Below are 27,490 nucleotides of genomic sequence, written 5' to 3'. Positions count from 1 at the left end.
TATACATATTTTTTCCAGTTTTAGCCAAAAATTTAATTTCACTACATCTCCAGAGTACTGATGGTTGTTGTATAAATTAGCTTTTATTTCACCACATCTAAGCATCAGAATGAGAGAAACTCACACAGACACGCATGCTGATTGGATGGATTTATTCTTTGGCTATAAAGCCGCTCAAAGCCAGTAGAAAACAAAAGAAGGCTGTTTGGATCTAGAACCAGAACTTGTACACCAACTGATTAACGTTCCACACACACCACGAACTACAACAGATATAAAACAGAACCGAGGTATCGCTGTTGAAGTCCAGAACCGGTCTTACCGTTAGCGTTAGCATTAGCGCTCTGAGCTGCGAGTGGTTAGATTACGTCAAAATACAGCGCATCTCTACCCAAACCGAACATCGCTAAAAAAACACGTTACAAAATCTTACGAAAATACTATCAGCAGACGTCAAATCTAAACCTTTTTACCTCATATTATCACCCGCTCAGTAAAGTCCATTCCTGCCAGGCAGAACGACAAAAATAACCTTTTAATAAAATTCAGAAATGTGATGTTATTTTGAAATAACAATTTAATAATTACACAAAGTGATACATTTCAAATAATATTTCTAAGTAATGTCATATTTCATGCCATATTAAACAAATGTTGAATTATTTGCTTGAAATGTAATAAAAATCAATATTTTACCAGTGTCTCAAAATACAAGTCTTTAATTCCATGCTGATTAATCAAAAGTTTGAGATAATACATTTGATACAATAAAAGGTCATTCGTTTGAAATGGTTTCAATTTCTTAGATTTTTTTTTTTTTTTTGAGATAATACAAAAAAATAGCAATAAATATTCTGAACTGAATCCTGAGGAAACAAGTCAGAATTTAGCTACAAAATCTGAATACAAAAACAAACCTAAAATCCGAGAACATAATTATGATTATGCATAAAAATGATATACATTTTTAAGAAGTCTACATTCTGAGACGATAAACCATAATTTTAAGCAAATACGCCTAAAGTCAAAGAAGTGTCACATTTCAAGACAGTAAGTCTGAATCAGGAGGAAAATTAAGTCAGAATTCAGACTCAGAATTACTATCTCAGAACTCTGAGACAATAAGCCAGAATTTTAGAAGGTCAAAGAAGTCAAAAATATCAGATAGACCGTCGGGTCTCCAAGACAGAAAGGCAGAATTGTGAAAATTGTGTTCATGTGTATCTGGAAGTAGGTAAGAACCTTCAGTTCATCTTAATTTTAAGAAAATAAGTCTTGAGGTAGTAATTCATCTGAATTCTAAGAAGAAGCCAGAATTTTGAAATAGTAAATCTGAATTCTGAGAATTTCAGAATTTAAACATAAACGTTTGAAATATTTTGAGATACTAAAAATGAAAAAAAGTGAAATTTGAAAAAAAGTCAATTTTAAAACAGTATTTTGAAGCATGTGCATTCTGAAGAAAATTAATTTTAATGATTTTTTGAGAAAATAAGTCAAAATTGTGAGATAATACATCTCTTGTCTGAAGTTTGAGACAAAAGGTCAGATTTTTGAGACAATTAAGCTAAATTCTGGAAAAAAAAGTCTGAATTTTGAGTAAATTAGTCTGAATTTTGAGACAATAGGGCAGAATGTTGAGAAAATTAAGCTAAATTCTGAAAAAAAGTCTGAATTTTGAGTAAATTAGGCTGACTTAAGAGAATAAGTTTGAATTTTGAGAATATTTGGCAGAATCTTGAAAAAAAATCATCAGAATTTTGACATAATACATCCTTGAAATAATCAAAATAAAAAAGGCTGAATTTTAAGAGAATTAGGCTGGATTTTGAGACAATTTGGAAAAAATAATCAGAATTGTGACATAATACATCTTTACCTGAATTCTGAGAAAAGAATCAGAATAAAAAAAAGGTTGAATTTTGAGAAAATTAGGCAGGATTTTGAGAAAATAAGACTGAATTTTGAAACAGAATGAAAGCTGTGACAGTACTCCTCTACCTGGCTGGAATGAACGTGTGTAAAAGCGTATAGAAAGCATCCTGGGCGTACACTGTTTTCCAAAGCAATAAATAGCACCAAGATTTTATAAAAGCCTGAGTCCGTCGTAACAAAAATATTGCTGTTCTGTTTTTTTTTTTTTGTTTTTTTTTCCTGAAGCAGATGAACATGTGAAAATGCAGAAAAACTAAATCCAAACCAAACAGATCTGCTGAAACTCGAGTTGCATAGGAAGAAAAAAAAAACTAGGACACAAAGTTAGAAGAGAAAAAACAAAAAAAAAAATACAACAAAAATAAAGATCCTTGAGCTTCTAATGTCAATAGTGTGCATATTTAACCAGAACAAATGAAAGATGTTCATCAGCGATCAGAAAAACAAGGTTCTACACACAAGATCCTGTGCAGGTTAAACCATAGAAAAGATTAAATAACGGAAAAAAAAAATCACAACTAAATATAAACATAAGGACTCCATACACAATATGAGGGGGACCTTCATCTAAGGTTATAGAGCTCAGTTTATAAACTCAAACTGGCAGAAATATTTTTATTAAACACGTGAAACAATAGAACCCTCTCGATTCTATTTTGATTAAAGTTATTTTATATTTTATACTAATTTTATACTAATTTTACCCACTTATTCATACATTCCCACAGAGTAACATTCACTTTTAATAAAGAAATTAATGCTTTATCTTTTGACACAATTGACCACTGAAGCAGCATCATACTTTTACCATACGCCCATATATGGGACTCCAGGTCTAACACTGATTTTCAATGGTAAAAATAAATGGTTTCAAAAAAGTTTCAAAAACCATACATAATAAAAAAAAATAAAATAAAATAAAAAAAAACTATACAAGATAATTATAGTATCTTAAAATACTGACTTACAAAATCTCCTGAAAAAAAAAATATATTTTTTATAGTTGATCTGAATTTTAAGGGAATAAGTCAGGATTTTGCCATATTAAATGTGAAATACGACAAAACAGGTCAGAACTATGAATTTTCACAACTAGTCTGATAATTGAAAAAATAATTCAGATTTTGAGATAGTAACTGAAATCTGTTACAAGTCAATATTAACAAACAGAAAAACTATCATTCAATAACATTAGAAAATAGTAAATCAAATTTGAATTGATTAATTGAATTTAAGTCAGAATTTTAAAATAATCAACCTAAATTTCAATACAGTTTGTCACAACTGTAAATATGAATGGTGTGGAAAATAAGTCAGGATTTTGGGATAAGAAACCTGAATTTTAAGAAAATGCACATAAATAAAAAAAAAAGTCAGTATTTTAGATAGTAAGCCCGAATTTCAAAAACACAAATTAGTGTTTTATTATAGTTAATCTGAATTTTGAGCAAATAAGTTATGATTTTGAGAGTTAATAAAATTTTCTAATGAAAATGATACTTTGGATGATAAATCTGAATTCTATAAAAAAAAAGCCAGAATTTTGAGATAAGAAATCAGAATTTTAAGGAAAAATAAATCTACATTGAAAAAAAGTCATTGAAGAAAAAAAAGAAAAAAAAGAGTCAGAATTTTGCATTGAAGAAATGCAGCTTTACAATCTCAAATTTTACCATTTTTTGAGTAAATAATACAGCAATTTTGAGACAGTAAGCGTAAATTAAGAGAATAAATAAGGATTTTGAGAATCACCATTTTATGAATAAGTAACAATTTAAGACATTACATTTAAAAGAAATGATTTCTAAAAACCTAAACATTACGCTTGAGGTTAGACCTGGAATACCATATATGGGCATAAAGAGATGTACAGGTTGATGTGTGACTCCAGTGGTCCGTAGCTTAAAGGGAAATTAATACGCTCGTATTGAAGCTCCAACATGTGCTGGAAAATCTCTAAAGTTCGGCTTGAATTTGTAACAATACTGGATTAACAGGATGAACTTATGTGCAATTAATTGTGAGTGAAATTAAAAGGTATAAAAGTGCCCAATCGAAACGCTGTTCTCTCCCAGGCAGGAAATAAACACAGAATAAAGGATAAAGAATAAACCTCAGTCTGCAGCAGCATACAGCATTGATTTATCACCTCTCCTCCGGGGAACCGCACATCAGAAGCACAAACGCCGGGACTTTTATTTTCTAAACAGAAAGGGGTGATGTGTTCCATCCAAGCTCCGCCCACAAACTCGCTCAATTATACCAACAAGAAAATCTTTCTAATAAATTTTTTTAAATAGTGAATCTGAATTGAGAAGTCTGAATTTTACAACAGTAAATTAAAATTTTGAGTCAAAAGTCAGAATTTTGTGATACATAAAAAAATAGCAAAAAATAAGTAAGAAAGTTTGAGATAGTAAACTTGAGTTTTGAGAAAAGAATTTTGAGATACTGAATCTGATTTTCAAGATTATTAGCTAGTAGCTTCAAATAGCAAATCTACACATTTATCTCTCTCTCACACTTAGATTAAACAAGTCAGATTTTTATTATATAGATTATATATTATAAAATAAAATTAGAGTTTTGTAAAATTCAGAGTTAAAATCTCAAAATTCGGAGTTCTAAGATCTGTAAATCTGAATTTGGCGGAAATAAGTTATAATACTGAGATAATAAAGATGTAATTTAAGAAAAGTCACAATTTTTAGATAAGTCAGATGTCGTAAACCTGAATTTTAAGATCATTTCTCACATTTAGATTAACCAATCAGAATTTTAATATAGTAAATCTGAATACTGAGAAAATAAGAAGTTTGAAAGAGCAGATCTGAATGAGATCATAAATCATAATTCTGAGATAGTAAAGATGTAATTTAAGAAAAGCCTGAATTTTGAGATAGAAAACCTAAAATTTGAGGAACTCATGAGGTCGCAAACATGAACTTAAAAGAAAAATATATCAAATATATAAAAAGATTCTCACATTTAGATTAAGCAAGTCAGAATTTTGATATAGTAAATCTGAATTTGGGGAAAATAAGTGGGAACTTTGAGACAGTGAATCTGAAGTTTGTGAGAATCTTATAATTATGAGATAGTAAAGCTGAATTTTGAGAAAAGTCTGAATTTTGAGATACTTAATTTAAAAATTGAGAAAATACTGAATTTTGGAAAAAAAAAAAAGGTAGGAATTTTGATATAGTAAATCTGAATATTGAAAAAAAAGGAAGAGAGCAGATCTGAATTTTGAGATATTAAAGTCATAATTCTGAGACAATAAATCTAAATTTTGAGAAAAGGAAGGTTTGGGAAAATAAGAATCAGAATGTCCAGATAGTAACTTTTGTAAAATTCAGAATTACAATCTCAAAGTTCAGAGATCTTAGACTGTAGACCTGAATTTGGGGATAATAAGAGAAAACTCAATTTTGAGATAGGAAACATGCATTTTAAGATTTTAAATCTAAAATTTAAGAAAATCTACAGGTTGCAAACCTGAATTTTATACATTTTGAGATCATTATTCACATTTAGATTAATAAAGTAAAAAAAAAAATCATACAGTAAATCTGAATATTGAGAAAATAAGTAAGAAGTTTGAGACTGAATCTGAATTTAGGGAAAATAAATGAGACACAGTGAATATGAAATTTGTGAAAATCTCAATTTTGAGATAGTAAACCTAAGTCCTGAGGTAATCTGAATTTTTAAATAATTTCACATTTAGATTAATATAGTCCTAAATGTCATATAGTTAATCTAAAGGTTGAGAAAATAAGTAAGAAGTTTGAGAGAGCAAATCTGAATGATGAGATAATAAATCTGAATTTCCAGAAAATATAGCAAATGTACATTTCAGAGGAAAAAATGTCCAATCTGACTTTTGAAAAAAGTGCTAAACTTTAAACAAATGATCCCGAACTATGATTGATTCCCTTCATTTTACACATTCTATCACATTAAAGTTTGTCCAATTTAGCAACAGCAGCTACAAAATTAATCAAAAAATATATATAAAAAATAATTGTGGGCGGAGCTTAGACTGGTCAATTGCTTCCATGCTTATGGAAGCTGGATTTGCACTGGTTTCCAGTCACTGAGTATAAACCCACTTCTGATATGTAGCCCCCCCCTCCCCTCCCCTCCCCCCACTGACATCTACAATCTACAAGGCAGTCCTTTTGTAATGGCACAGAGGCGTGTACTATACTGTACTATAGTCCCATCTCTCTCTTTCTCTCTCTCTCTCTCTTTCTCTCTTCCTCTCTTTCTTTCTTTCTCGTGATCCTGAAGCTTCTTCTCAGATCTTCTTCAGAGACCCTGTTCGTTACATTCCTCAGACCCGAGCTGTTCTTACCTCAGGATTAGTGGCGCACTGAAAGTCTTAAACCCTACAGTGTGTGTGTTTTTGTGTGTGTGAGAGTGTGTGTGTGTGTGTGTGTGTGTGTTTGATTGATTGATTAAGGACTCCAGGCTCAGCTCAGGAGGCGGTGACCCCCTCCCACTCCACCAGGTACTGCACCTTGCCGTCCTCGGTGACCCTGCGGGCGAGGACGCGGTACTTCTCCCCGCAGGCCATGCGCCCGGCCGCGCCGAAGTAGCTGCTGATGGAGCTCTTGAGGTGGCTGAGCTGGGGGTTTGGGTCCAGGCTCTGCAGAAAGTCTGTGGGGTGGAGGCGGGGCGGGTTGGGGTCCGGGGGGCCGGGGCTGGGCGGTTCGGGGCGAGGGGGGATTTCGGGGTTGGGGGGCTGAAGGGCTCTCCGGGGGCGTCCGCGGCGCCTCTTCACCGGGGGCGTGGTGGCCGGCCAGAGGCGGTCCGAGTGGATCTTGCTGGGGCTGCTCAGGCTGGAGGACCATCAAAAAATGAAAAGAAGAAAAAGATTAAAGAGAAAAAGACGATTATTTTTATTATTATTATGGAATAAAACAATCCTGCTTATTATAGGCAAGCCAGTAAATCCATATCCATAAGGGCCATTCCACCGAATGGGTGCCAATTGCTTGTTGCAACCATAGACTGTATATAGCTGGACAGAGCATCGTCTCTTAAAAGTGAAGCCACCACAGGTCGGGCGCCCCCTGCTGTTCGGCTGCAGAAAGCTGTGTAACTCCACCCATCCCCATAGGTTTCAATGGCAAAACAGAGAACTTTCAATCACGTTTTTTTTCTAATATACTGTAATTCTACCTCCTTTATTTAAATGCAACAGCTAGTGTAACCTCTGCTTATTTTGTTAAAATTTTATATCCCCACAGAATTCGGTTTTTAAAACTTTATTCGGCTCTATTCAAAAAAGGTGTGGTTATTGTAAAAGGGCTGGTTATGGGCGGGACCAATAACAGACCGTCAGCTCCGCTCCGCCCCGCTCTGCTGTCTGTGACGGCGAGGCAGCCCTCAGGGGCGGGGTTATTTAAATGAGTAGGCTGTCGTTCCACAGTCTTTCTCCCTCCTCTGGTCTCTACTGCGCAGACTCTGGTCTCTGAATCGCCAAAATGGCGGAAGATTTTGGCTTCATTTTCATTGAATGAATGGGAACGGCGACACGGCGTCCGTCTTTATATACAGTCTATGGTTGCAACTGAAACAGCTTTACTTTTTCTACTTTTTTTACAAGTTGAAGATATTTACAAAAAAATTATGTAACATTTAAAAAGCATGTTTAAAGTAGCACTAGGTAGGATTTCCTTGATTTTTGATCTTTTTAAAGAAGTAAAATTAGAGCTTGAAACTCACTGCAGCGCTGCATTGAGGTGTAATAGGAGGAATAGCGGTGCTCTCATGTCTGTGCCGGAGCCCCTCTGAGCTCAAACCAGACTCTGTAAGTTTTCCGAGGCGGCCGCGACCAACGCTCGTGAGAACTGCGACCTGCTTTCCGACCTTTAGTTCTAACAGTTCTACGGACTACTGCTTCATTCTTTACAAACTAACATACAGACACTCTGGCAGAAGCTGCAAAGAGACCGAATATGTCTGTGAAAGCCAGAAAACGAGAAAGAGAAACTAATCCGCCTGAAACATTTATTACATTCTAGAACTGTAGGGGGAGCCCAAGAGCACAAAATCTTAATCCTACCTAGTGGAGCTTTAAAAGCAAGTCCACTAATTGCTTTGATTTCCTCTCAAGAAAATCTTTATTTTAAAGAAATGGATATAGACTGCATGTTCAAATAATTGATATTAAGGACCAAAAAAAAAAAAAATATATATATATATATAATTATAATCATTCCTGTTACAGGCACTCACTCCTGTTACTTTTTATGTTTTGAATAACAGGAATGAACACAAACATAAAACTAGCTAAATGAAAAATTAGCTAAATGCTAAATTAGAGGCTATGCTAATAGTATGAGGACACTGAGCACATTCTAGTGAATTTCCCAAAATTTGTATTTTAAAAAGAAAGAAAAAAAAAAAAAGAAAATATTTAGAATTCATTAAAAAATAATTAGTTTAGGTAACAGGACTGAGTGTTGAGATTTAGCTCCTCCTCAGTCAGAGTTACAATAAGATCAAATATACAGAAAAACAAATGAGTTTAATGAGGAACTTAATTTTGGTCTTTCCATGATCTTCAGAAGAACCAGCTGATTTCAAACTTGACATATTTTCTAAATATTTTGTTTTACTATATCAAAATTCTGACTTGGTTAATCTAAATATGAGAAATTCTCAAAATTTACAGATTTTTTCCAAAATTCAGGTTTCTGACCTCAGTATTTTCTAAAATTTTAGATTTATTATCTCAAAATTATGACTTATTCTCACTAATTTCAGATTTACTATATCAGAGTTCTCACTTATTACACCCAAGTTTAGATTTACAGTCTTAGAACTTACTTAGAGACTTACAATCTCAAAATTTAGAGTTACTATCTAAACATATATATATATTTTCTGTTTGTCACAAAAGGGAAAAACACTGTTCTCATGTCTGATTTTTCATGATTTTGCATCCCTTCCCCCTGAGGTTTGGTGCGACTACAGTTGGTTCAGATCCTGATGTGTTAATCAGAGGTGAGCAGTACCTGGATATACTAGTTGAGGTAGTTTCACTCATTGTGGCACCGACGGATTCAACATCTGAGGTACTCGACGACGGCACAGACTTTTCACTTTTGATGCTGAAAACACATAAAATAAAGCAAAATTACAACATAATTTACTATTAAATTACTGTAACTCTTTCAATAATAAGATTATTACTGAGTTTTTACCTTTTAGAGGTCATCACGTCCAGCGAGCTGCGGTCCAGCGCTGGCAGCTTCACATCATGCTGGATTAAAGGAGGAAAGATCAAGATCAGGGCCATCAGATCCTTAAGTTAAGTTACCATTTTTTTTTTTTTCATAATTAATTACATTCAGCTATAGCTGGTTTAACATCCTCACCTGCGCCAAAAGTCCTTCTGATCGCCGCAGTTTGGCCAGTGTTTCCAGAGAGTGCGAACTGTATTTCCTCTTTCCTTTCTTCACAACTCCATTAATAACCGGGCTGAAAAAAAGGAGGAAAAAGGGGCTTTAAATGTGTCCGTTATCGGTTACGGAACAAGAGGATGAAAAAAGAAAGAAAAAAAAAAAGTGAACTTTGTGAAAGATCAAAAGATAAGAGACAGACACGGAAAAAGAGGATACAAAAACGACAGCAAAAAGAGAAAGTGAGAGCGTCGAGTGGTCCAGCTGTCTTAAGCGCTGCCACTATAACAGGAGGTCGCAGGTTCTCCTAGGGTGATGTCCACAGCACAGGGCGTCTGTGAGCTTATGTATCAGAACCGAGTCGCTGCGCTTTCCTCCAAGGCAAATTTTGGTTCCACTTTAAAATAAGACTACCTTTATAAAGGGTTTATAAATGGTTTACAATTAGTTTATTAATGGTTACTAATTAGGTTGTAAATGCCTTAAAAATCATTAATAATCAGTTATAACACACTGTTTGTTAAATAGTGAACACACAGCCATCTGTATTGTTGCCCTTTCGACGTATGTGTTATAACTGATTATTAATGATTTTTAAGGCATTTACAACCTAATTAGTAACCATTAATAAACTAATTGTAAACCATTTATAAACCCTTTATAAAGGTAGTCTTATTTTAAAGTGGTACCCAAATTTTTATTTTTCAACCATACGATTTAAAAAAAAAAAAAAAAAAAATCAGTGCAGACATGGACAAAAAAAAAAAAAAAAAAAAAAAAAAAAATCAACTAAAACTACAATCGAAATTGATCATACAAATTGAAACACAATTTTTTATAATAATATGTGTAATCCTAAAAATAATCCTGAGAGCTCCACTGTGTAAATTGACTAAATTACTGACTTAACTCGAAGCTGATGTATTCATTAGCTCAAAATAGATTTCATCCATCGATAAACAGAAACACAGACACATTTGTAGACCAAATTTCCATGACTTTTCCAAAACTTTCTGGGTATTTTTATTTTTTCAAAACATATCCAGTCCTGGAATTTGCTATTTTCAAATTCCTTCACTTTTCCTGTTTTTAATGACCGTATGAACGCTGCCCTTTTTATACAGTCGAAAAATGCAAGCCAAAGTATGCAGCGATTTTAAGGATCGGGTGTCAATCTAGTCCTTTTGGTACAACAAAAATAAAGTCAAGAATTAAAAAAAGGCTGAAAAATTAGGCAAGTCACTTTTAGTTTACTCTAAAGCAAATCTATAATTACAATTTGAACAACATGAAACCAGGAAGCAGGAACTGAAGAATACCGGGTTCTCGAGCGGCGAACCGTGTTAACCGCATCTGTCCATCACCCTCTGTTGGTGACATATGATATGAGGTTTTGATATTTCCACTAAAACTTTTGGAAAAACACAGACTGGTTTGGTTTATAAAATTTTTTTGGATTTTTTTAACCATTTTCTCCCCAATTTACACAGTCAATTACCCAACCCACTCATTAGGACTCCTCCTATCACACCGGGAGAGTAAAGACTAGCACACGCCTCCTCCGATACATGTGAAGCCAGACTCCGCCTCTTTTTTTAACATTTCCGAGTAGCATCACAGCGCTAACGCTCAGAGACACATCCTTGTGCTGATCCACATCACCCTAGGAGTGATGAAGGGAAATAGAAGAGCACCATCTTCTGTATCTACCCAGAGAGAGAGAGAGCAAAATCAAATCAACTGTGCTCTTTCAGGGCTCTGGCAGCTGATGGCAAGCTGCATGATCAGGATTTGAACCGGACACTAAAACCCTCACCTGGACGAGTGGAGGGGTTTGCTGGACTTCCTGCCTTTGATCTTGATCTCCTGAGAGGCTTTCTCCTGCTCCCTGTAGGAGGGGGTCTCTGAGCTGTGGGGGGAGGGGGGGAAGCGGATCCGTAACCCGAACAGGTGCTTCTTCTTCTTTATCTCCTTCCCAGAGATGAACCTGGTGAGGAGAGGGGAGATATGTATAAGTTCTGGATCTGGATCTGGTTCTGGATCAGGTTCTGGTTCTGGATGGGTGTGGTTTAGAGGACTTACATGGCTGGGTTGTTATTAAGTGCTTCCAGGATTCGGTCGTAGCGCTCGGATTTAGGGGTGTCTGAAAGCTGCATGGATTAAAACACAGAGATAAAACATTAATTACAATAATTGCAAAATCGATTTATTATCATATAATAAATGAACATGACCTCAATAATTTGTGATAATCGTGATATCGTCTATTGCCCAGGTCTGGACCCAGAAACTACTGAGAAGGATTTAATTCTGGCCGAACCTTTATTGGCTTTATGGTTTACGTGCTTTACAGCGCAGTAAACTTACAGACCAATCACATGTGCTGTAAGATCACCAAACGCTCTCCTCTGCCAATCAGATCTGTGCAGGTGCGAGAGCACAGAGCCACACAGTTAAAGCTTAGATTTTCAATGTTATTTTTTTCTACGGGTGAGTTTTCAGTAAAGTTTCTCCAGCACTAAGGCTGGGAGCAGCAGAATTAGCATTAGCATTAACCGCTAACCACTAACAACAGTGCTAGACTTAGGAACCCTGAGTGTTTCGGTAACCCAAGCCTCTATTAGCTAGCGATTCGTCCTACATAGTTTGTTTTAGGAGATAAAAACTACTTACCTTTGTTGAATAGCCCACCTCCATTCTCATACAGCTTTCTAAGAGCTAGTCATTTTCTGTAGTTTGTCCAAACATGCTTTAGAATGGATGATAAATTGCTTTTTTACACACTGTTATCCAGGATTAAAGAAGCTCCACTAGGTAGGATTGAGATTTGTGCTCTTGGGCTCCCCCTACAGTTGTAGAGTGTAATAAATGTTTCAGGCGGATTAGTTTCTCTTTCTCGTTTTCTGGCTTTCACAGACATATTCAGTCTCTTTGCAGCTTCTGCCAGAGTGTCTGTATGTTATTTTGTAAAGAATGAACCAGTAGTCCTTGTAGAACTGTTAGAACTAAAGGTCGGAAAGCAGGTCGCAGTTCTCGCGAGCGTTGGTCGCGGCCGCCTCGGAAAACTTACAGAGTCTGGTTTGAGCTCAGAGGAGCTCCGGCACAGACACGAGAGCACCGCCATTCCTCCTATTACACCTCAATGCAGCGCTGCAGTGAGTTTCAAGCTGTAATTTTACTTCTTTAAAAAGATCAAAAATCAACTATTGCTGCTTTAAAGTAGCTCCACACCTCATTGGTAGAATCTGTAGAGCCCTGACATTTAAAATGAGGCATTAAGAACTTTAAAAGTGAGGTTAAGATATGCTACGGGATGTAAAAGCGCTTTTTGATAAGTTTTTGTGCATCTTTAAAGTTATTAATGCCTTGTTTTAAATAGCAGAGGTCTCCGGATTTTAACAGTGAATGAAGAGTTAGCGGCTAATGCTAATGCTGCTGCTCCCAGCCTTAGTGCTGGAGAAACTTCACTGAAAACTCACCCGTATAACTCTCTGTACTTCAGTGGAGTGGCTTTACTGCTCCTTAATACCTGACTGATAGAATTTATACATAAGGAGCACTAGATTATAAGACGAACTGATGATTTTTGGGAGAATTAATGTATTTTTCACACTATAAGCTCCACTGAAAATCTGATACACACTAATGACTACAGGTTTCAAATAGGATATTGTCCTAAAAGCTCCTGTAGGTGTAATATGTAGGTGACCCCATGCTTTTATCCACATAATAAATGTACTTAAATGGGAAAAAAATGAAGAATATTGTTACCTCGCCCAGCTGTAGCTCCTCCCAGTTGTCGTTGATATAATACATGAGCTCTAGTTCCGAATCAAAGTACTTCTTCTTGTGAATAACACTCAGATTGTAGAGGCTCAGGTGTGCTACATCTACCCTGTGTTGGAGAGAAACACGCACAGATCTTTAAAACAGGTTTTTGCTATTTATAGGTTTATGTTTGAGTAAAATTAACATTGTTGTTTTATTCTATAAACTACAGACAACATTTCTCCCAAATTCCTAATAAAAATATTGTCATTTAGAGCATTTATTTACAGAAAATTGAAGAGAAATGGCTAAAATAACAAAAAAAAAAAGATGCAGAGCTTTCAGACCTCAAATAATGCAAAGAAAACAACAAGTTCATATTCATAAAGTTTTAAGAGTTCAGAAATATATAATAATATTTGGTGGAATAATGCTGGTTTTTAATCAGTTTTTATTTTTTTTCATGCATCTTGGCATCATGTTCTCCTCCACCAGTCTTACACACTGCTTTTGGATAACTTTATGCTGCTTTACTCCTGGTGCAAAACATTCAAGCAGTTCAGTTTGGTGGTTTGATGGTTTGTGATCATCCATCTTCCTCTTGATTATATTCCAGAGGTTTTTAATTTGGTAAAATCAAAGAAACTCATCATTGTTTAAGCGCTCTCTAATTTTTTTCCCAGAGCTGTACATACATAATTAGAGATTTTAAGTTATTTAAGTAAAAAAGTCAAGTTTAATTCTGGTTTCAGACATATTGTAAGTAAGATTAAAACATTTTAAAAATATATATATTTTTAAGGGGTCTATTACTTTTCCAGAGCTGCAGCAAATCTACAGTATTCTACATTATACAAGTTTAATAAACCCAAAATATTAATATTTGAAGATATTTCTCATAATAAGTCTTTAAATAAAAAATTCTGCACTAAAACTCACCATCTAAGAGGCAGTCGTTTGAGGTACTCTGGTCCACTACTGCAAACTGAACAAATAAACAAATAGAACCTACAGAAAGATAATAAAAAACACAGATTTATAGTTATAAAATCAACATAGAGCTTTTTAATCATTGAACAGAAACAGGTTAAACTCTATAATGCAAAAAAATGTGTTAGTTACGCTCTGCATTGCTGTACAAAGGTGGCAAAGCGTACTTAATCTCAATCTTACTCAACAGAAACATGGGTCCAATCCCCTACTCAGCATGCCAGGAGTAACAGTGGCACAGGAGAAAACGTTCCTTGTGAACAGGATTAGGAACTGCTCAATGGTTTTATATTAAAACTACATCTTTAATTAGTTTATATTCCATTACTCCATTATATACCTGTCTCCGTTGAGCATAGGCCTCTCGAAACACTGGATGCACGCCTCATGAAACCACTGCTTACATCTGTTACACTGCAGCATCTTCAGAAACCAGCTGTGGTGGGGGGGGGAAGAAATAAATATTTCACTGATTTGATCAAAAAATGGAGCTTCCACACCTAAAAGAGCAGATCAGAGTCTGAACATAGGTTGCTAAACGCATATTTTGCATTTTTTTCCCATTACTGCTTGATTTAAATAGCCTAAATGTCCCTGTTTGGTCTAAATAATTTTGTCATTTTGCTTACTCCACTTCACAGGGCTCCAGACAAAAAAAATGTTTAAGGAGCCAGTGGCTCCTAAAATAAAAAATGTGGGCGCCAATATTTTTTTCTAAGTGCCAAACAATAATGCTGAGTCTTTACTGCAGAAGGTGTGCTTATGGTACACCCCAACTCCACACCAATTGCTTTCAGCTTAGGCTTGCTTTTGGGGCTAATTGGAAGGGATTTTTGAGTGTTCAGGATTTCCAGTTCCAGTCTTTGAGGCAAACAATGAAATCAGAGAATATGTTTTCCTATCTCACTTCTAAAGAGTGCCTCTTGTTCTGTTGAGTTGTGCTACCTTGTCAAACCGTGCTACCCTAATGTATATTTAACTGTGAAAACTCAAAAGAAGTTACAAACTGCTGTTGCTTTCTTTGTATTTAAATTATAATTAATTAATTATTGTATTTATTATTATTATTAATAAAAAATAGATTTGTTATTAAAAAAAAAACACGAGAAATTATCAGAACGTGTAGGTTTGTGCATGTGCAGTGCCTTTAGGAAGCACGTATTGATGGGTAGCATAACTTGACAAAACACCGGTACACTGGTAGACCACCAGAAACGTGTCTGCAATAAGCGATTATGTTTAACTGCCGGGCACATCAGTCCCACAGTCAGTGATTACAGAGATTTACTTAATTTAGCTTTCTGGGCTTCTGTCACGATCTGCGCTTTGACGTCGTCTGCTATAACGCTACGTCCTACAAACTCGGCACAAGCTGTGTCAAGCTGTTCTCATACAAGCTGTTCTCATACAGAGTTCCCCAATGGTGGAACAAACTACCTTCTACTACCAGATCAGGAGAATCTCTCGCTATCTTTAAGAAACTCCTGAAGACAGAGCTCTTCAAAGAGCACTTACTCTCCTAACACCTCTAACTAACTACCTTCTACTACCAGATCAGGAGAATCTCTCACTATCTTTAATAAACTCCTGAAGACAGAGCTCTTCAAAGAGCACTTACTCTCCTAACACCTCTAACTAACTACCTTCTACTACCAGATCAGGAGAATCTCTCGCTATCTTTAATAAACTCCTGAAGACAGAGCTCTTCAAAGAGCACTTACTCTCCTAACACCTCTAACTAACTACCTTCTACTACCAGATCAGGAGAATCTCTCACTATCTTTAATAAACTCCTGAAGACAGAGCTCTTTAAAGAGCTCTTACTCTCCTAACACCTCTAACACACTAACTACTTCTAACCTCATTTCCTTCTTCCCCTCCTTCACTCCTCTATCCTATTATTCCCCTTTGACCTCCTTTTATCCCTATCCAAAGATGTTTTACCTTTAAACTTATTTTACATTGTACTTGACTATTGTAAGTCGCTTTGGACAAAAGCGTCTGCCAAATGTAATGTAATGTAATGTAATGTAATGTAATGTAATTATCATACGTTTTCGACACATCCAGTCCATTTTTTCTTATTAACAAGACTTGGGAGGTGAATTTGGTGAAGGGTAGCTCCTCACGTGCATGTAGGCTCCATTAAATTTCATTTTTCGGTTTTATCACATGCGCGAGCTAAGGGAGGTTTTGTCGGAGCACACTAAAAAACAGTTGCGTGCATTTTTTTGCTCTCCGTGTTTCCAGCGATATCTTTGCTTACTTTCGAACAGAATTCGCAAAACATGTCTGCTTTATGTTGTCATACCGGAGCCACGCAAACTCCTGCAGCCAAGAAGTTTTAAAATGTCTGTGGTTGTACTTTTCCTGGAAGTTCATCTTCGTCTGCATTTTCCAGTAGTCCACGGGTGCAAACTGCGCGCCAGTGGATAAAAGCTCAGCTTAGCTACGCTGCTGTGGTAGTTACGTTTTGGGTCTTTTTTTTTTTTTTTTTTTTTTTTTTTTTTTTTTTTTGAGGTAGGCAAAAACGTCCATTTGATTGGGCGCCGTAGTATAGTTACGCCGATAAACACAACCAAAAAGAAAGCAAAAAAATAAAATAAATAAATAAACGCAAAAAAACTACTTTGCCACCTGTCGCCACTCGCAAAAAAAAAAAAAAAAACATTTTTGGTCGCATTTGCGACCATTTTAGTCGCAGTCTGGAGCCCTGCTTCAACACCCCAGGTTGCCAGGAATAGAACACAACACAACAGCTCACAAACAGTGTTCCTCAGCCATAGAAACAGGCTGAACAGGTAATCACTGAGCTTCAGTAAGGTTTTCTAACCATAGCTGGGTAATGTATCACAACTATTAGCGAAGAAGAAGAAGAATGTGTTTTTTGGACACTGAAATGTATATATTAACTTATTAGCTACAGAGTCTCCTGTAGCCATTTCACACACTTGCTTGCATTTATTGCTGTATTTTTCTTTTTTTATTGCCAAATATTTGGCATATTCCTAATAGTGAGTACCGTATTTTTCCGCACTATAAGCTGCATAAGCTGGATTATAAGGTTCACTATGCAACACTAGTAAGGAACATGGGTGTCGCCATGTTCTCCTTCCAATTCAGCAGGATGTTGATCTACACCGATTTCTCTCCTGAAAACTGTTTATTTGGGTGAGTAAAGAGCTTCTGTTTATTTACAGTAAGCTTAGATTTTCCAGATTTCCACTAAGGCTGGGTGCAGCAGCATTAGCATTAGCAGCTAAGCGCTCGTAAATGCCGCACGACAGCGCTACACTGAGGAGGTGAGTTTTAATACAGTAAATATGCAGGCTATACTCTGATATACTCACTTCTGAACGGCAAAAAAAGCTAACGGATAGCGGCTAATGCTAATACTGCTCCAGTCATGGTGCTGTTGAACTAAACTGAAGCTCCTGTATAACTCTGTACTAGGGGTGGGTGATATGGCTCTAAAATAATATCACGATACTTCAGGGTATTTTTGCAATAACGATATACTTGGCGATATAGGAAAACTAAAATAATTCATTCATTTCAGGAATATAGTATAAGAGTATAACAGTATAATCATAATGTGGCAAAATAAATAATATAGCATAAAATAATATAATGCAGCAAATAATATAGCAGAATATTTAGTGCATGCATATAAACTGCAAACTAAAACAATTATACAATAAATACACCTAAAGCTTCACAGTAAATAATAGACTACTTTTAATACAGAACAGCCCTATTATCACGATATGGATTTTTAATATCATGATATTTCTGTGTCACGATATATTGTATACGATATAATATTGCCCACCCCTACTCTGCACTTCAGCTGAGTGGCTTTACTGCTCCTTAATACCTGCCTGATAGAATTTATACATAAGAAGCACCGGATTATAAGGAGCTCTGATGATTTTTGGGAAATTAAAGGACTTTAAGTGCGAAAAATAGGTAAAATAAGTAAAACCTGCCACTTGTCGTGGAAAAGGAGAATAGTTTTTAAAAATGCAATGTGCTGACTGCATGGGCTCACACTGCTATGATGATGATGATGCTAAAGCAATATATATTGTGCAGCCTTAAATGCAACATGTAAAAATAATGTTTTTATTACACTCCCATTCAAACTGTAATGGAAAATAGCAGAAAAAGTTGGTGTGTGTGTGTATGTGTGTGTGTGTTGATCACTCACTCTCCAGGTCCTCCACAGTAGCAGTAGCATTGCTCAGCGTTGGTTTTGTGGCCCTGATCCCAGACCAGCTCCTCCAGACTGTAGGGCAGAGACTGCTTCATCTCCTGCAGAGCTTTAGCATTCGGCCCTTTCTTACGAGCTCCTCCCCTCTGAGACCAACACAAACACACACAGAGAAAAACACATTAAAAAAAGTCAAGTAAACGTACTTTAATCAAAACTGCGTAGAGTTACGCAAGAGTAGAGAGTAAAAATAAATATTTTAAAAATTCAAACCTTCGTCGTCGTCGCAAACACACACTGTCTGCAGAGCCACTTCTCATCTGATGTGATGATGCCGGGGTCGATGATGGGCGTATGGCAGTACTGATGGTATCCTGAAACACGAATCGGTTCAGTACGTTAGGTCAAGTGTGACCGATTAACCGATTAATCGATCCTGGGTTCATTTTGTAACATGGAGCTTCAAATTAATTATTTTCCTTTCCATCAGTTAACAATACTGAATCTGGGGCTGCAACGATTAGTCGACATAATCAACAATTGAAAACATTGAATATTAATTCATATCATCATTTTTGACGTGCTGTTAAAGAGCGATGGGACGCAGTACATAATTCCACAATCCTCTCTAAGCGTGTCTCCAAAAATGTGTAAACACACCCGATAAGGGACAAGACAACAGCGAGACTTACTCTACAACAGCTCGTAAATTATTAGGGGTGTAAGAAAATCGACACACTTGAATATCGCGATATTACGTTTCGCGATAATGTATAGATTCTCAAAAACGCTGTATCGATTTTTTTGTTAAGTGTGTTTTTATTAAAGCTCACCAATGTCTAGTTGTGGTCTCTAGTATGAATGAATGACATGTGAGCCGTTTTTGTAAAAAAAAAAAAGTGCTCAGGTGTCTCTGTATAGCTCTTTTTTAATGGACTGTTTTAGGGGTGTGTCCAAAATGACCGGATTCCAGCTTTGCTCATGAATATTCATACATGCAAACAGCATGCAAATATCTCTCCTCTGATTGGCTAGGAGCACTGCGACGCCCCTCCGCCGCTCTGCCGCTCACTGCCTCCCACCTCCTAACTGATGAGCGGTGATGTTGCGTCGCTTCAGCTCCGCCTCTGGGAGTTTCTCGAGCCAAGGTGGGCTGGTCTGTGAGTTTCTGCCTACGTAGGCAGAAAGATAATTCAAAATTCACCCGTTTTTCGGAGGGGGGGAGGGGGGATTTCTTTGCTTAGCTCCTGCAGACAATGGGGGCTGCAAAACAGTTTAATGTGCAGGTGTACACATTCAACTCGGAGAGACCTACTGTATTCCACAAAAAACAAGAAAAATCGGATTTTCGCGGAAGGTGAGCTTTAAACTCCCGGCAGTGTTGTTTATTCACCCGGCCACGAGGTGGCAGTGCTGTGATCTATCTTGATCCATTCGGCGCCTCCAGTACACTGCAAGTAAGCGCAGAATCTAAAAGCGTCTCAGCAGAGAGGGTTTTCTCCACCGCAGGAGACACTGTAAACGCACAGAGAAGTGTCCTGAAAGCTGAGCTTGTCTTCCTCCACAAAAACCTTGACATAAAAAAATAAGCGCTGACATACATACAAACTGAAGTAAAGTTATAGTTTAATAGTACTTTTTTTATTTACATAATTATTATTTTTGTACATTATTGATCAATTTTATAATTTGTTCAGAGTATGTTTAAAAAAGCAGGTCACACTTTAAAGCAGGTCTGTTTACAATGTTTTTTTTGTACTTAATTGTTTACATAAATAATCCTGCAAGCACTTTTTGTACATGTTATGTTGATGTTAGTAACTGTTTCTGGCAGAGTGTTTAAAACTGTTGAAAAAAGTGGCCTGATAATGGATGCTACAGGACCTGTTATTAAGTCTAATGGAGCTCCCACCGTTCTGATTGTTTACAAATTAAACATTTTCCTCTTAGATTAAATCCATATGGTTGTATGAGGTTTTTTTTTACAGTATCGTGATATATCGCATTGTGAGCCCTGTATCGTGATATGTATCGTATCGCCAGGTTGGTGCCAATACACAGCCCTATAAATAATACATGTAAACATATTCTCAGTGCTTAAATCCCACTTTTAGTGGCTTCTACTGGTTCTGGAGTTGCATCATGAGCTGCAGCTCCTTTACTGAGAGCGTGGTTGCCAGGTCCAGTAAAAACAAAAATCACTAGTACTGCCCCCCCCAACACACCAGGAGGGTGAAGACTAACACATGCCTCCTTCGATACATGTGAAGTCAGACACCGCTTCTTTTCGAGCTGCTGCTGATGCTGTAGCATTGCCGAGCAGCATCACAGCGCGCTCGGAGGAAAGCGCAGCGACTCGGTTCTGATACATCAGCTCACAGATGCAGCGTTGTGCTGATCCACACCACCCTAGGAGTGATGTGGGGAGAGAGCGCCATCTACCCACCCGGAGGGAGCAGGGCCAATTTTGCTCGCTCATAGTGGCAGCGCTTTAGACTGCTGGACCACTCGGCGCCACAACTTTGAATTTTTACACTCAACTGTTTTCCAAACGAAGGAAACAAAATCATTTTTTTAAGCTCTTTTTGACCACCTTATGGCCTATACACCTGCAATTAGTGATCAGATAAGTCGAGTCAAGTAGTTTTTATTGTCAGTACTGCATATGTACAGGACATACAGAGAATTGAAATTACGTTACTCTCATCCTCATCCGTAAATATAAAAGAACGGGAGACACTATATTTACAATACAACAAGGGTCTGTGCCAATACTTTTGCTTATATATATATATATATATATATATATATAAAGACAAAAGATAGCTTAAATGTAAGTATAATATAGTCTGAGTAAAAGGTGCAAAGAAGTGTAAACAGACAGTGTAGAGTTTTAACTCTACATTACCTTGTCCACACTTGTCACAGATGACCATTTCATTGGGCGGTTCTGAGGTTTCATTCTGGCAAATGGTGCAAAGCATCTCCTCTCCACTGTCCCCTGAAACACAGCAGCACCAGTAAAATGGTAAGTTTAATCTAAATATAAAATTGTTTTCTTTGCATTATTTGAGGTCTGAAATCTCTGCATCTCTGCATTTTTGTTATTTCAGCCATTTCTCATTTTCTGTAAATAAATGCTCTAAATAACAATATTTTTATTTGTAATTTGGGAGAAATGTTGTCTGTAGTTTATAGAATAAAACAACACTGTTCATTTTACTCAAACATAAACCTATAAATAGCAAAACCAGAGAAACTGATTCAGAAACTGAAGAAGTGCTCTCCTCATTTTTACCAGAGCTGTATATATATATATATATATATATTGAAACTGAATGATGCAGGTAGATCACAGGGAAAAGGTGAATGTATTACCTGTTTGAATATCCTTCCAAAGAACCCACGATTTGGACTGATCTTCAAAAACCACGAAACAGCGATGCTTCTGTTTGTCTATCTGTGTAAAAGAAAAAGAAAAACAACTTTGTAAAACACAGAATAAAATATAGTAAAGTTATTTAAGCCCAGTCATGCAAAAAACTATAAATAAATAATAATAATCATTCGCCCTATAAGGTACACTTAAAATCCTTTAATTCTCCCCAAAATCATCAGTGCTTCTTATAATCCGGTGCTCCTTATGTATAAATTATATCAGTCAGGTATTAATGAGCAATAAAGCCACTATGAACACTGAAGTACAGAGTTATGAAGGAGTTTCAGTTTTGTTCTCCAGTACCAGGGCTAAAGTAGCATTAGCATTAGCTGCTAACAGCTATTTTCCCATTCAGAGGTGAGTATTACCGGCCTGTAGCCTGCTGCTAATCCTAGCTAGCACTGCTGGAGCAGCATTAGCGTTACTAAGCTAAGTGCTAGCTCTTTCCCTGCTCAGAGGTGAGTATTATTGGACTTTGGTCTGCATGCTGACTGTGTTAAAACAAGCTACGTAGCACGAACCGCTGCCTAATATCACCCTGGACTACTGGAACACTCAGGGTTCCTCAGTGTAGCGTTATCGTGTGGCTTTAGCCGTTAACCGCTAGAAAATAGTTGTTTATTGAAAGTGGGCCTTATAATCTGGTGCACCCTTATAGTGCGAAATATACTGTACATTTTGGTCATACAGTCCTGCACTAATCACAATACAGATGCTCGGTCCCGCCCCTAATCTGTGCTCACCTTTGCGATTGTCGCCAGGTAAAACAGGCCATCGGACCACCGAGCTAAAACGTCCTGCCCCTCCTCGAACTTGCTGGCGAGTCTGTCGGCGTCGCTCTGCCCATCTCCGAGAGAGAGTCTGGACAGCGACGGCGGGGACGGGTCTCGGCGCTGGGAAGGAGATTTCTGATGGGAGCCCAGACTGTGTGCCACCGTTGAGTCTCTGTTTTAAAACAAGAAGAAAACAGAAAACGATGTTTCGGTGAAAGTGTGTACAGCAGAGCTGCAGGCCAAAGAAAAAAACATACAATTAAAAAAATACAACAACCAATCATAACATTAGAACCACCTTTTTGTGTTTCTAAACCCATTATCCCTGATTTTTACAGCTAATTTCATCAATATTTCAAACCAATACTTCAGGTCTAGGTTCAGCAACGTTATGTGCCCAGAAATCACAACAATAGACAAACACAGTTTGCTTAAACTAATACCACACACATAATTATATTTGCATGTTTTTACTGAACACAACATGTTAACATTCACATACTCCCCCCCCTTACTGTGAATGTTAACATGTGTTCAATAAAAAAAAGAGAGACAGACATCTTGATAGATAGATAGATAGAACTATAAACACCTATAAGCTTCTAAGACGATATAAAAATGTGTAGCTAGAGACAGACAGTTATTAAGAGAGAGAGACACTCATGCAGATAGACAGATAACTAAGTAGATAGATAGATAGATAGATAGATAGATAGATAGATAGATAGATAGATAGATAGATAGATAGATAGATAGATAATTGGACTCTTCTGAAACAGGATGGGTATTTGCACAGTGTTGTTTAATAGGAGAGAAGCTACTCCCTGCATCAGGTAAATCACTCCTACAGTAACTGTTAATTATCTGAAGAGTAAAGGTATAATAAAGGTGAATATTTGCTGAATTCGGATCGCCGGTAATAAAGAGAAGCGGTATAAAAGCCTGCTCCGGTTCTGTGTCGGTGTGAAAGCGGATTTTAATCCGGATTGTTGCAGTGTGAAGCGGATTAGCAGTGTTTTAGTTAGCAGGGGGAGCAGTAGTTATTGTTGTTGGTGTATTGTTCAGTTTTATAGCGGGTTTATCAGCTGTCTCACCTCATTCGGGCCCTTCCCGCGGTTAAACTGCACCTCACACAGAAAAACACGAAGCTCGGCTTCAGCACGGAGCGCGCGGCCCGCAGCTATCCCCGCATTTCCCCCGGTTTCTAACAGAGAGCGGCGGACTGATCTCCCCGCAGCGCCGCGCTCGCCATGTTGGATTCCCGCTGAGCGGAGCTGCTTTACCACAGAGCCTGAGCCGCCGAGACCTCCCACTACCGCCGCCACCGCCTTTACCGCACACCAGGGGGCGCTGCCGAGCCAGAGCCCAATATTACCGGGTTCAGATAGAGGCAGACAGGCAGAGAGAGAGACAGATAGCTAGAAAGAAAGAGACAGACAGCTAGTAAAAGAGAAAAAAAATAATGTCTGCCAAAGAAAGAGCGAGGCAGACAGCTAGAAAAAAAGAGAAACACAGACAGCTAGTAAAAGAGAAAGAAACACAAAGACAGGTAGAGAGAGAGAGAGAAACACAAAGACAGGTAGAGAGAGAGAGAAACACAGACAGCTAGAGAGAGAAAGAAACACAAAGACAGGTAGAGAGAGAGAAAGAAACACAAAGACAGGTAGAGAGAGAGAGAGAAACACAAAGACAGGTAGAGAGAGAGAGAGAAACACAAAGACAGGTAGAGAGAGAGAGGCAGATAGCTAGAAAGAGAGAGAGAGAAACACAGACAGGTAGAAAGAGAGAAACAAAAAGACAGGTAAATACAGAGAGAAACACAAAGACAGGTAGAGAGAGAGAAAGGCAGACAGCTAGAAAGAGAGAGGGAAACACAGACAGCTAGATAGAGAGAGAGAGAAACACAAAGACAGGTAAAGACAGGAAGACAGTTAGAAAGAAAGCAAGGCAGACAGCTAGAAAGAGAGAGAGAGAAACACACAGACAGGTAGAGATAGAGGCAAACAACTAGAAAGAAAGAGAGAGGCAGACAGTTAGAAAGAAAGAGACAGACAGGCAGCTAGAAAGAGACAGACAGTTAGAAAGAAAGAGAGATACAGACAGCTAGAAAGAAAGAAGAAACAGACAGACACAGCAAGAGAGAGAGAAAAACAGCTAGAAACAAAAGTTAGAGAGACAGACAACTAGAAAGAGAGACAGACAGCTAGAAAGAAAGAGAAACAGACAGACATAGAGAGACAAACCGACAGCTAGAGAGTGAGAGAAAGAGACAGACATACAGAAAGATAGAGAAACAGACAGAAACAGAAAGACAGCCAGAGAGGGATAGAGAGAGATAGACAGACAATCTGCTGGAAAAAGAAACAGATAACTAGAGAAAGAGACAGACAGACATCTATATAGAGAAAGAGAGAGAGACAAAGAGAGACAGACAGACAGGTAGAAAGGGAGAAAGAGACAGACAGAGAAACGAACACAGCTAGAGAACGAGAGATAGAGGTAAAGAGAGAGAGAGAGAGAGATATAAATAGATAGTTACAGTGGTATTTTTTAATTAGGGTTTTAGCAGATTAGCTCCATTTACCCCATTCATTGCGCTCTCTCTCTCGGGCTCCCTCTGGCGGTGGGCGGTGGGTACTGGTATTACAGGCTGAGCGGGCAGTGGGCGCTCTCCCAGTAAACCCGCTCAGTCCGCCCATTCTCTTCCCTCACAAAATTTGAATTTGAAAGAGGTGTTTTATTTATTTATTTATTTATTTATTTATTTATTTACACACACGTTTTTTAAGCAGTTTCAGTAAACTGCATTCATGTTTATTATTTAATGTTTCAAGTTGCAGTGAATTGTGTGAGACTAGCTGCTTTTTGAATAACTGATTAGAACATATATACAGTAATTACATTTATAATATATAATATTATAGATTCATATGTATATAATATTATAGAATAATAGAATCATATACAATTTACAATCATTTAATATTGTACTTAAATTTTAAAGATGTATTGTTATGTTAATTGGCCTCTTGCATGTCTCTCCTATTTTTTAAATCTGTATTTACTAGTTTATTTTTGTGGGCGGAGCTTTTACTAATTGAAGATTAAAATATATACAACCATATAACAATTTAATCTAACGGGTTACTTTAATTTGTTAATTCTCATTTATGTTCATTCTTGAATGTTGAAGCTTGAATGCGTCTAGTTAGACAATGATATAATATTTTTTATATGATATTATTTGATTTAATGCCTTACTTTTTCTATTTAATATTAATTTACGCTTAATTTTACTGAAGATTAAAATACAAATCTAGTATAAAATAGAAAAAACGATCCAGAGGAAATACGCCATTTACGGAAATTCGTTCTGAACGAACATCTAACAATAAAAAACACAGAAATGCAGTTTCTACGAATGTTTACCTGAAACGGACTACAAAAGCTGTCGCATGTTGACGTCACTGCCGTGCGCTTCACGTAGCGGCGGCTCCACTGCCCTCTGGGACTTGTAGTTTAATTGCATTTGACTTTTTTTTTTAGGATTTGCGTTGTGAAAATGTAGAATAGAAAAAAAAGAAAATTAATTATGTGATTCTTTTTATATTAATGTTTTTTTAGAGGCTAATAAACAGCCACAAAGAGCCAGTATATATATATATATATATATATATATATATATATATATATATATATATATATATATATATATATATATATATATATATATTTAAAATATATAAACGGTTTTGCAACAAATAATTATAATTAAAATTCTGAAATAAAAGTACGGCAAAGTTTTCCACGATATATACAGTTCATTAGAGGTTCTTAATAAGTAATAAAGTACTAATTTAGACACAAAGATTAGATTAAACATATATAAAAATAAAAATGACAAAAAAGACTACAAAAGCTGTCACGCTGTGACATCTCTCTGGGATTTGTAGTTTAATATTATTTTACTTTTTGTTTAATTTTGTTGTGTTGTGTACATTGGATTTAATAAAATAAAAGGCAACTTCATACAACTATTAATATTTTTTTTAAAATATAATGTTTTTTAAAGCTAAACCAATGTTTTTTTTTTTACAATAATACTATTATTTTTTGTTTTAAAAAATAACATTTACGTTTAAATCAGTTAATTGGCTGTAGTCATACTACATTGAGTTTATATATATATATATATATATATATATATATATATATATATATATATATATATATATATATATTAAACATATAAATACTTTTGCAACAAATAATTAACTTGTAACTTGTAGCTTGAAAGTTGATATAAAACAATTCAACAGAAGTTCATTCATTTAACATATATATTTTAGCTTTGGGGAAATTTAATTTCTCCATACTTTTTTGGACAAATTAATGTTTTTAGAGGCTAAAAATTTTACATTTTTTTATTAAACATTTAAATATTTTAAAATTAGGACAAAGCTTAAATTGTATTATAGAAATAAGTCTAATAATTTATAATTATGAGTATTGTCTTGTTTATTATTTAAGTAATCACGTAAACGTGTTCTTTTAAAAGCCATGACATTTTTTTTGTACAATAATATAATATAAATAATTTTAGTTTTTTAAAAATACTATATTATTGTATATTACATTATTGTATTGTACAATTACATTTTTTAATACATTCATTTATTTATTATTTTACATATTTTACATATTATTATATTATATATATATATTTAATTTGTTGTATTCACACTAAATTGAGTTTTTAATCGTTTTGACTACAGTTTTATTCGCGTGTACGGTCATTAGAGGGCAGCAGAAACCATTATGTACTTTTATACGTTCATTATTATTATTATTATATTATATTATATTATATTATATTATATTTTTTATATATTATATGTCGGCCCACACAAAAGTGCGTTCTGCACCTTTAAGAGATTTCATTGGATATAGCAGC

The 27,490-nt window shown here is 36.1% G+C and overlaps 1 protein-coding gene across 1 annotated transcript; it reads right to left on the bottom strand.

The window, feature by feature from the left end:
* Positions 1 to 137: 137 nt before the first annotated feature.
* mtf2 (metal response element binding transcription factor 2) lies at positions 138 to 23,799 on the bottom strand. The gene is made up of 15 exons (XM_022678591.2): positions 23,631 to 23,799; positions 22,507 to 22,708; positions 21,703 to 21,784; positions 21,233 to 21,325; positions 18,598 to 18,698; positions 18,322 to 18,470; positions 14,452 to 14,547; positions 14,061 to 14,129; positions 13,125 to 13,248; positions 11,436 to 11,503; positions 11,170 to 11,340; positions 9,330 to 9,432; positions 9,156 to 9,214; positions 8,967 to 9,062; positions 138 to 6,782 (listed from the first exon to the last, which is right to left on the bottom strand). The coding sequence occupies exons 1-15, from the start codon at positions 23,633 to 23,635 to the stop codon at positions 6,419 to 6,421; spliced, it is 1,782 nt and encodes a 593-aa protein (XP_022534312.2). The 5' UTR covers positions 23,636 to 23,799; the 3' UTR covers positions 138 to 6,418.
* Positions 23,800 to 27,490: the final 3,691 nt, after the last annotated feature.

The sequence above is a fragment of the Astyanax mexicanus genome, chromosome 4, assembly GCF_023375975.1.
Source record: "Astyanax mexicanus isolate ESR-SI-001 chromosome 4, AstMex3_surface, whole genome shotgun sequence".
Classification (NCBI taxonomy): Eukaryota; Metazoa; Chordata; class Actinopteri; order Characiformes; family Acestrorhamphidae; genus Astyanax; species Astyanax mexicanus.
Note: the sequence above shows the minus strand (reverse complement) of the source record. Positions and strands in the feature narration are given on the sequence as shown.